This window comes from Nematostella vectensis, chromosome 13 (assembly GCF_932526225.1).
Source record: "Nematostella vectensis chromosome 13, jaNemVect1.1, whole genome shotgun sequence".
Classification (NCBI taxonomy): Eukaryota; Metazoa; Cnidaria; class Anthozoa; order Actiniaria; family Edwardsiidae; genus Nematostella; species Nematostella vectensis.
Window position 1 is genome coordinate 14,556,284 of NC_064046.1, and position 11,010 is coordinate 14,567,293.

An 11,010-nucleotide genomic window follows, 5' to 3' on the forward strand; every position below is an offset into this window, starting at 1 on the left:
CGACGTTGGACCGACGTTCTCTTCGCCTCGCTGTTTTAGAGATACCTCGTGGTCTAGAGATTGTCTCGAAATTTTGCTAAAAACTCATTTTATTGGAATGCTAGACGTACCCCTAGTTAACCTAGGATTAGCTGATCATACCTACTGTCTACCACCGTCGGCCATAACGCTAGAAGTTTTCGCGAAGTTACAAGCAAAAGCGATGGAGAACGGAGAGCTTCTAAGATGGGAGGACGCGTCCATCGCTTTCGAACCGCCAAATTCTGACCAAGAAAGTAAATCGAGTTGTTCTTCGCTGTCGCCTGCACATAGCGTGGATAGTGGCTTTGACGCTGGCATGGAGTCTTTGCTGGCTGATTTTCTTGGTGGGGAAGGCAGTAGCCCTGATTTAAACTTGGATTTGTTGCTAAACGAACCGACGACATTCACAGAGCCAAAAGCCCCCACCGCCATCCTAACTAAGCCCAAACCATCACCATTCAACGAGCCCTTAACCGAAGAAGAACTCAAGGACATTGAAGAAAAAAACAAAAAGAATGCAATAGCTGCTAGAGAGAATAGAGCGAAGAAGAAGAAATACGTGGAGGATTTAGAGAAAACAGTACAGGATTTGAAGGAAGAGAACCAACAATTGCAAACAGGCCACTCAAAATTGCAAAAAACTGTGGAAGCCTTAAATGATGAGGTTTCCTATTATAAGAATGTTCTTGCAAACCAAAGCACGCTCTCGCTTCTCCTTAACCGTATTGCCACCACTCCAGGCATAAATTTTGGTACATCTTTCGGTAAAGACGCTGGAGGTTGCTCACAAGGAGAGAAAAGGCGGGAAGTTGTCGAGGTCAGCACAAATCAACAGTCTTCTAGTGCAGCAATGGTAACTGTTGAAGATGAAGGAATCAGTCACCGATACCACACCCGGAGGGCCAGGAAGCGACCAGCGGAGACTGGCACTAGCTCTAACATCGCCGTGAAGCACAGACCCAAGGCTACAAGTGGTGGAATTTGCCTTCATGTCAGCCAAGATAAGGTCTCCTTGGAAATGTGTCAGCACTGCAGCGCCAAAGCTCTAGGAATTGTGGAATGAAACAAGGAAGTGTATTGGTGGAAAAATGTCTGTATCTACTGAGTAATGAAATGAGGAGTATACATTTGTATGTTACAGTGTTATGCTTATACGAGAGCATTGATAATTTACGGGTCTAGTCGTCAACATCATGCATCTGTCTACGTTTAGGAGAATGCCCTCTATTGGGTATAAGGCCCAATAGCTATAACATGCGAAAAGAAAACAGCAGAGAAAGCCATTTCGTGGCGTATCCCACTAGGGCATTGTATAGAAAGCAGAAACATATAGAGAACCAACATAAAAACAGTTTAGACTGCTTAGAGATGGAGACAACTACCCTTTTTCAGCCTACACTCGTCGTTTTTTCTCTTTCTGTTTCAGATTGATGAGAGGAGCTGTGGAGATCACTGGCTGAAGATCCACCACAGAACAGTTTTTTTATTGGTAAGGTCCCACTGGCTTCAAATAGTGGCATGGCATTTTATATTCATGCAGAAATAAGGTTTTACTTATCTGTCAAAGTAAATCATTTTGTCGCATTGCCAAGACATGGTTAAAAAAGAAGTACTGTTTTTTATTTAGAAAAAATGACAGTTTGTATAATTCAACATCATTCTAAATTAATCATCATCCCATGACTATGTTATTAAAAAAAATACATTCTGTACACGAGAAGCCTCATTTTCAATGCTTCCCTTTTATTTTTGCTGCTTCTGTTTTATGGAATGCTATGCTACATTTGCTAGTGGCCTTCACAGTGCAAACCATGACTGACATCACCTTTTCTCTCTCAAGTCCTCAAAGCATCCCTTGTGTCAGATCTGCAGAACTGAATAACTTCTCCACTGGGACTTAGTAGGTACTCAATTGAGTAAGTGCAAATTAATAAAGATCTCTGCATTCTGCTTACATTTATTTCCTTTTTCTTTGAGCTTTGTCTCATTTTGTAATATAAATTGTGTATAAAATACCAAGAGTAAAAAAAAAAAAACATTTTAAAAATGTAAATATTGTAAATAAAAAGGGAGGTATGTAGATAGGTTAAAGGCTAGATGGTATGCCCAGACACTTGTACTAGGAATGTTGAATATTAAAAAAAAAGTTACAACATTTGTTTCTTGTTTGGTTCCCTTTTTCAATTAAATGCTTGCTATAACAACATGGGTGCTTATTTGACTTGGGCTATTTGACTTTGACCCTGTGCTTTTGGTTTCAGTCACTTTTTTGTGTGCACGTTAGGGCTTCTTCCTCCTACATTATCTGAACAATCGCATCATTTCCAATAAGAACCAAACGCTTTAGACAATATTTCTTTCCTTTGACTACACAATTATGGAACAGTTTAGACAACTCATTTACGCAGTCAAACGGGCTAGGTAGTTTTTAAAAAGAACTCAAAACTAAATCAAATATTCAAGATTATTTTTAACCGTTTGATATTTCTCTTGATACATTGTCTTGCACGCATCTGCCTCGGTGCATGTGCCCCTCTTGCCTGCCGCATTTTGCGGTTTTCCTTGAGAGTCTCCTACTCATTACTTTCTTTACAATCCTAAGTATGCTATGCTGCCCAGAGGAAAAATCTCCTGGATGCTGTTCAAGCGGTCTACAGCAGTTGGGACCTGACATGCAAAAAGTAAATGCCCTAATTTCTGGGTTATCAGATTTGCCCAATGATGCGAGTGGTCAATTGCTATACAATACTCGATTATTCATCAGAAATTCTAAGCTTTTTTTATCAACTGATTAGGTCCCAACTGCTGCACCTATAATACGCACTGCACTCCTTGTAAATATATATATATATATATATGAATTAGTGTAAGCCCCCCCCCCCCCCCCCCCCCCCCCCCCAGATAAGCAGGTGCCTGTTTTGGGGGCAAATGCAAAATAAGTTTAAATAAATAAATAAAAATATCTTCTGAGGAGGGATGGATGTGTGACTAACAAGTTCTAGAATCCATTTAAAAAATATTCTAACTAGGTAAACATTCCTAAAAAGGATTTATCAAACAATTTATTAAAAATAGACTTCAAACTTTACAATAACTCTCTGATAGCTTAATAACACATGAGCAGTGTGTGTTCACACCTTGTCATTTTAATTACAATTTCTTGGAAAATGTCTTGTGTTCAGGAGAGAACCGACACAAATTTAGAGCATGTCATACACCTATTTCAAAAAAGGTTGTCAGTGCAAATGGTGAATGGCAGTTCTAAGCCCGAACGGTGCTTCTGGGTACTAATCATTCGTAAAATTAAAGATGTTAAATAAAGTCTAGCAATGTCAGAGACATACATTGATGATCTTTAATGGATAGTTGTTTGATTTATTCATATTCTTCAGCATTTAGTAGAAATTTAATGAGACCCATGGTTCCTTACGGTCCTAGAACTGCCATTTGCCGTTTTGCACTGACAACGTTTTTTGAAATAGGTATATGTACATATCTGAACTTCCCTACTTGGCACCAGTCTACCTGTTGCCCAAAAGGTGGGAACAGCTATTTTGAAAATTTTAGGTACTAGACTATAAAGACAAACCCTGGTTACTGAAATACTTCTCTCACTGGAGTAACTCCTCACTTATTTCATTTTGATACAAATTTACCTCTTGTAAATATACAAATATAGTACATTGTTTTGGTCTAAATTTTCTTAAAATTGTCTTTTTCTTCTTGGAAAAAAAACTTATAAAAGCAATCTGGGCTGATGTCATTTTTGATGTTCAGTAATTGTAGGCATCAAACCCAAGATTCTGGTATAAAAGGGATAACACTGCCCCTTGTACATTTTTATTATGCCATTCATTGGCATGGGTAACTGCCTAGAAAACTTTTAGCTTGAATTGTGATAAAAATCAGTTTCTTGTAATACAAAACATAATAAAAAAGGCTTAAAGTTTTGCCAAAGCATACCATACCTGCTGAAAGTTTTCAAATTTGCATGTAGTTAACCATTGGGTAAAACAGTCATAGTTGGTTGCAGGCGAATTTTAGAAGTTTGCATAAATTGAAACTAAAATATTAAACTATTGTTGCGAAATTAAAACGGAAGGTAGTAAAAAGGTTCAATGGAATTGTGGCTTATTATCTGATAAGATTTAGTGTCGTAGTGTAATTTTAGGCCCTGATACAATATCCTATCTAAAGTGGTACGCAGAAGAAATTTGAAACATGGTATGACGTAGCAGACAAATGTGTCCATTTCAAATTACGCTGAAACAGTGAACAAGTGTCCATTGTTAACTGAAATAGATATAGTATACAGTTCATTACTTTTAAAGACTTTTTAAAATGTCCTATTGATCTATCTCAGTATATCTTGTAACAGCAAGTTCTCTTAAAGTAAATGCATGTTCCATCTCAATACCACAATTTCTCTGTACCTCAATGAGTCTTTTCTCAAGCTTCTTCTTATCCATGCCCAACTTCCATCGAAGTTCAGAACATGTGCTTAGAAGTGGTATCAAGTATGCACTTCCCATATCATGGCCTATCAGTTCAAGAGCCTCAGTAGCATACTTTTCTGCTTCTTTGAAGTTTTCAAGAGCATTCAATACAACAACTACACTTCCAAGTGTAGCTACAGTTTCTTGGAAACCATCATTAAGCTTCTGCTGCAGATGAAGTGCATTGAGTAACAATGATAAGGCGTCAGTGAATTTCCCACCACGAATGTCAGAACATGCCTGCTTCAGATCGGGCATGTAGAAGAACTCTTTGAATGGTTCGGATGTACAGATCTCATCTTGGCTATAAATATACTGTAGAAATGTCTCAAAGGCATGACTTCTCAACTGAAGCACTTCAATGTTAAAGTTTTTGGAGCCAATAACTTTACTTGGTAGTTGGACTTTGGACATCAATCTTGGGAATAATTTACGAAGTCCTTTGTAGAGTTTCACAAAATCCGAATAACGTCTGTCCACAACAGCTTTGTCAACATCCACTCTATCAGTTCTCATGACAGCAACTGCATACGACTGAAAGAACAATTTGCAGTCGTTTCTTTATTTGCAAACAAGGTTAACCCACTTTCTCCCAAAAACAATTCTATACTACTTCCACTATATTGACCAGAATAGTGGATAAATTTAGTCGAATTCCAGTTATTGGTGTATTGACCAAAATAGTGGAATACACCAAAAACTGGTATTCGACTCTACCAAAATAGTGGGATGCTAGCATGCCCCCTTGTATATTTGTGGTGTTGGTTGATTCCGATTCTATTGCTATTGTGAGGACTACTGGCTAGAAAAAAAAATCAAAATCTTGCCCTCTTGAAATAAAGATTACTGATTGATAGAGGGCTGTGGAAAACTTGCTTACAATGGCTATCTTCTCTATGTTTCTCAGGGGCTGGGTTACCAGTCGTGATGGTGATGTATAAAACGAGAAAGGAATGGACATTGACATCCTGGTTCTGCAACAAAAAGGGCCCATCCACAAACAAAGTATATTATGAACATAAAAATGCTATATAAAGCTAACTTTAAAAGGTTGTACCTTTGTAAAAAGATATTACCAATGTTGGAAATGTAATGTGACTCATTGGATACCTATTCACTTCATTGACACTTTTTTTTTTACATATTTGAATTTACCTTGCAAGGGGTCCACCACAACACACCTTATTATTTTCAAGTTGGAAAGTGAATTTTTGTGGGTTACATGACATTTCTAAGATCGGAAATGCCTAACAACTTTTTTGTTAGTTGTATATGCCGGCAGGTCAGTATTTTGAAGGCGAAGGTCAGAGTATTTTGTGTATTCTCTCATTGGGAGGTGAGTGGGCTGGGAATAGGAGTGGAATACTGGTGGTAGGATACCACACCTCGAAAGAGCCAATCATAGCATGCAATTTGATGTATACTAAACCCCCTCCCCCCAAAAAAAAACAATAACAATTCCCCTAATCCTGCAAAATTCTCCCTCTGCAATAAGGTTTCTTAGAGTGGGAAATTGGTCCACCACTGAGAGGAGGTTGAGAGGATTAAACTACTTTGAATATACAGTATAACAAATTCACAGCATAATCTATGAAGAAAACGGGTTTTTTTAAGATCATACCCTTGTGAGCCTAGCCACATTACGTACCACATGTTTTTGTTTCGAAACTTCACAAATCCTTGTTGAGATAATCTCAAATCTTAATGTTTTCTTGAGATCTCTCAATGATCGGGTGCTCATCCCCCGAATGATGCTGTCAGCGTGAAACCCATTTTCAGTGGCACTCATCTCATCTTCCTCATTGGAAAAATCTGCAAAAAAATTAATAGTTTGTACTGTTATAAAAAACATAAATATTTAGAGGCTGCCCGCCCCTCTATAAACCTAAAAGGTCACTTTAATATAACTGTTTTTTTTTATATTATTGTCGTCACAATATAGCGGAATCTGTGACAGGAAGTTTATGTTACCATTATCAAGGTAATCAAAATACTATAAGAGGGTAGACGTGCAATAGGATAAATGGAAAAAAAATAATATAAGCTGACATCAAGTTTGAAACAGAACATTAATACAGCAATTGCGAAAGAAATTGTTTTTAATTACTAAATAAGTTTAATTTGATACTTTCAAAACAAGCATCAATGAATCTGATTCTAAGGAAATAGAGCAGGGGAAAGAATAAACATTTCACTTTTATAATAGCAGGGAGTTCTCTCATAACTCCCTGGTGATACCAACTATTCGAGCGTGAATATTAGCCTGAAGACTTCTTTAGAGAACTTGAACGACATAAAAACGTAGCACACAACATTACGCAAAAAGCATTGATCTATTGTCGTATTGATCATTTACAATTACAACCCCATTACAATCACATCACCAGATAGAAAATTCATCATATTGTATATTTATCTAGGGTACTTTCTCTGACAGCCTACCATCATCTTGGTTTAAGTGTGGAAGGTTTGATTCATTAATTACTAAGCGGCCATTAAACGACATCTTCGCAGGAAGTGAAATCCCTTCATCTTCCAACTCTTGATCGAAATCCCCAATTTCATTAGGCGGCGATAGCTTTTCAAGCAACTTTGAACTCATGGTTAATCAAGTATCGATTCCCTGATGTTAGGGTGAGTGTTGTGTAGTAAAACCATCAGGAATATTGGAAAATTGGACGGCCTTTCAAGGAATGCCACAAGGATATAGCCATGTTTACTATACGCCTTTCGCGATACTAAAGCATCATGGGAAGGTGGCCGTCTGAAAAAATACTGCCTCGCTTGAGGCATGCTGGGAAGAGTTTTTAGGGAGTTCGTGTCGTCGTCCTCACCGTCTTACCCTGGTATGACCGGCTTGGTAGCTCTTGGAATGTACCTTTTTTTAAATGTTTGGAGACGAATTTTGTAAAGAAACGCAAAAATGATGGCCTGCGGAAAAAAATATCAGCCAAATTTAAACGACATACCCAAATGCCGCCCCCCCCCCCTCGAGCGGGCTGAAAAAACTGTCTGAATGTTTGTAAGCTTATATGAAAAGAAAATATGTTATTTATAACTCTATTTCTGAATTTAGCATTGCCAGGAGAACAAGCAAGGAAGGGCATCATTTGAAGGAAGTCAATCTTTTTTAACACTTTCCTTTATTATGTATATGTATAAGCATCTGTTTTTTTTTTACCTTTTACATTTGATAAGAATAAACTAAATGAATTTCGATGAAGGAAATGCCTAGTGTCTAAAGGGACTGAGGCAAAAAAGGTGACCTGACTCTCGACTGAATATTTGTGTAATTGTTAAAAAAAAAAGAGTATAAAGACATGAAATGAGAATAAAGGTAATTTTTATTGTGACGAAGACGTGACGACGAGAGGGGGAAAAGCCTCTGGGTACCATGGGAACACGTGCGTAAGTGTTATCTATCTTCCCAGTCGTCTGAAATAGCATGTAAATTAGCCAGCTTTTTTTTCACCATAGCCGTGTCGTTTGTCACGAATGTTTTATTATTTGAAGTGGTTTGACCATTTGTTTGCGTGGCATGGAATATTTGTAAATAACAAGTTATTTTTGCCTTCAAAAGTAGAACCCTATTACATAATGTTCAAAATGGAACACACGCACACAATTTCCGTTATGCGTTGTGCTTTAGATGCTAATATATAATCGTATAATCATTCCGTTTTTATTGGCACGGTTTCAGCGGCTTTGTTCGAGGTCGGGTGTTTGTAAGATAGGATAAAAACAGTGCAAAACCTTTGGTTGCTACGTTTTTCGCGGTAAGATTTGGTTTTCCTGGCCAACCTGAAGGCAGAAGCTTTGTTTACAAATCAGAGATTTATCAACGAAGACCCACGCACAAATCACGTGATAATTCCTTATTATATCCATCAGAGACAGACCACACTACCAAATTTGGCAACCGGAAACGATTTTGATTGGTGGAGATAGGAGTCTTGACGGACTTTGACAGCATGTCAACAAAACACGCAAGAGTTTTCCCAAAATTTTTATTTCGCAGTCGGAATAACATTGAAGCATCAACGCACTTTAGCGTTTAGAAAACACTCTACTTTTGACATTTACAAGGGAATAATACACCAGTCACTTGCAGCATACAATCATTTGATATTGCTGCAGATTTTAAAGCAATTTATAGCGAAATCATTTGGAAACGAGCGAATATAGAGACGAAGAAAGCATCGTCATCGCCTCAGAAAAGAAAGGACCTCAGCTAACAATTTTTGGCGGGCTCCCATCTCAAACAACCTTGAAAATTATCATTAAACCACTCGTTCTACAAACATTTCAAAGGTGAGTGATTGTTATTTCAAAACTTATCGAGAAATGACCATAAATGAGTTGTGGGATTGGATTTTTTTCTAGCTTTACAAGCTTTGTTGCATTGTTTTGGTCATGTCATTATAGCCCCTTGAATATTCACCCGTATTTTTTTCCTATTTCTGTTGCACAGGAGTACGAAATTAAACGCTAGAAATCATGTTTTCGAGTCTGACTAGCTACATTTGGGGACAAACGGATGACCAAGTCGTCCCCGACTGCCCTGTAGACGTGGAGGATAACCGAACCGAAGAGGGATGGATAATGGTGGATTTGGGCTCGGTGGTAAATCCGAAAGGTAAAAATGCCTCTTTTATACATCTGATGACTCTTTTAGAACCTAGTAAATTCTGGAAGTCATAAATTTTTGTGTTTATTGACATCAAATAATAATAATAATAATAAAAAAAAAGATGACCGATCCGAGTTCCTTGGACCTTGGTTCACTCCTTTATGACATCACCTACCTCTACATTGCATCTTGTTTCGTCAGCTCGAATTTCACCCAAGGTCAACAATATCCAACAGTTTCTAGTTCTTTATAATTTCAGACGTAAAGAAACACGAGAAAGCAGAGAATGCAGTTCCAGATAGCGTCGAGGAAAGCTGGTATGTCACCCCGCCATCTTGTTTTGAGTCCAGAGATAATTTCTCTGGTGTTTTGGAATCGAACCCGATGGAAGATTTGCTGATTGAACACCCGAGTATGTCGGTGTACGGGCCGCGTAGATCCGCAGATGCGAGCGCAGGTTCCTCGTCTAGATCTGCTAGTCAGGCTGCAGAGGAAAATCAAGAACTCGAGAAAAAGCCTCCCCGCAGGACTGTGCAGTTTCAGGAAAAACTTGAGCTGATCGCGCAAAAGCGAAAAGTCGAGGCGCCGCAACACGGAACGATACGACCCAACAAGAAAAATATAAAAAAGCAAAATCTAGTTCAGTTCCAACACTCCCGCACCAGGAGAACGAAAAAGCGAGACAGAATGGTAGGAAAGCACATAGGTGTGCATGGAAAGAGAGGTTCCTAGGGGTCGGCATAAGTCGGTGAATTTGCGCGGGAGGTTTGTGTTTTGTTTTGATCTAGGGTACAAGGTCCAGCGAAAGGTGTTCTATTATATTTATATCCAGCAGTTAGAAATCAGTCTTCTAAATTCTGTACATAGCCAAGCCACCTGGATTATACCAGGTTCTGGTGAAATGATTTTAATAAAATTCTTGTGAAATCAGACGCGAAAAAAAAAGAGTATATTTCTGATTGGTAGGTAGGTATCGTGTTATGAATGATAATTCACAAGTGACAATTCATTTTTGTCCATTGTGAAAAGTAATTTATTGAAATTATATGTAAACGCGTCGGATTTTTATCTATTACATCTAACTGTGTACTTTCCTTCTAGTTTTATTTTTATAATGATGTAGGCGAACTAACAAAATAAGGAAAACACAAAAAAATATGTGAATGTAAAATGTTTTAGTATGGCTAAGCGAGAGTGTAGAGTTTTTGAAGATGTCGTGTATTAAGACAATAAAATATGCGACCGTATTCTCAAATTTGCATATTTTGCTTTGTTTGGGGTGTACTATCTAAGAGGCACCTGTGTGGTCCAGCGTTTCAAGTTGAATAAAAAAACATTCACACGTAAAGAGCCTTAAACATTCACGAAGGGCACATTTTATTAACTATCTCAATTTTGCGAAGTGTGTCTACACACTTTCGTTTCCTTAAAAACTTTATGAATCTTTTATTCACGTCCAACCATAAATGGGTGTGGTCAACTCTCCTAAAATAAAACCAAGCTTAAATGACAGTTATTTTTGGTTTTACCACCTGGCAAAGGCTGTCATTGGGCCAACATTCACTCCGTAATTTCCCAGAAAAACCTCCCACTCAGATCCTGATGTTTAACAATCCATCTTATCTAAAATGTCACTCTTTCCAATTGGCCATTATAAATTGTATTCTTGAGTTTATAGCCCTGTTTGATTGTCAGTAAGTATATTTAACCTTGAAGTGTATTCAATTAAGATTATGTCTACCTATCTCTGAAAGGAGTTCTATCAGCAATCTAATAATTTTTTGCTCAATTATATACGACACTATCATTTAGCAATTGCTGTTGAATGATATGTATTTATTTCCAAACATTAATGATAGAGTG

The 11,010-nt window shown here is 37.8% G+C and overlaps 3 protein-coding genes across 4 annotated transcripts; 2 read left to right on the forward strand and 1 right to left on the reverse strand.

Annotated features, from left to right (window-relative positions):
- Positions 1 to 28: 28 nt before the first annotated feature.
- LOC5502323 lies at positions 29 to 2,176 on the forward strand. The gene is made up of 2 exons (XM_001623467.3): positions 29 to 1,510; positions 1,862 to 2,176. The coding sequence occupies exon 1, from the start codon at positions 98 to 100 to the stop codon at positions 1,082 to 1,084; it is 987 nt and encodes a 328-aa protein (XP_001623517.3). The 5' UTR covers positions 29 to 97; the 3' UTR covers positions 1,085 to 1,510; positions 1,862 to 2,176.
- Positions 2,177 to 3,070: 894 nt separating this feature from the next.
- Positions 3,071 to 9,418, reverse strand: LOC5502319 (sorting nexin-21). Of its 2 annotated transcripts, none has more exons than XM_032370584.2 (3): positions 9,323 to 9,418; positions 6,166 to 6,329; positions 3,071 to 5,051 (listed from the first exon to the last, which is right to left on the reverse strand). In XM_032370584.2, exons 1-3 carry the CDS (start codon positions 9,333 to 9,335, stop codon positions 4,368 to 4,370), a joined length of 861 nt encoding a protein of 286 aa, XP_032226475.2. In that variant the 5' UTR covers positions 9,336 to 9,418; the 3' UTR covers positions 3,071 to 4,367. The 2 variants fall into 2 exon arrangements, with proteins under 2 accessions (XP_032226475.2, XP_032226473.2); XM_032370582.2 differs by lacking the exon at positions 9,323 to 9,418 and adding an exon at positions 6,960 to 7,269.
- On the forward strand, positions 8,510 to 10,402 carry LOC5502324 (tumor protein p53-inducible nuclear protein 2). Its single transcript, XM_001623468.3, has 3 exons — positions 8,510 to 8,828; positions 8,989 to 9,153; positions 9,407 to 10,402. The coding sequence occupies exons 2-3, from the start codon at positions 9,015 to 9,017 to the stop codon at positions 9,877 to 9,879; spliced, it is 612 nt and encodes a 203-aa protein (XP_001623518.2). The 5' UTR covers positions 8,510 to 8,828; positions 8,989 to 9,014; the 3' UTR covers positions 9,880 to 10,402.
- The last annotated feature ends 608 nt before the right edge of the window (positions 10,403 to 11,010 follow it).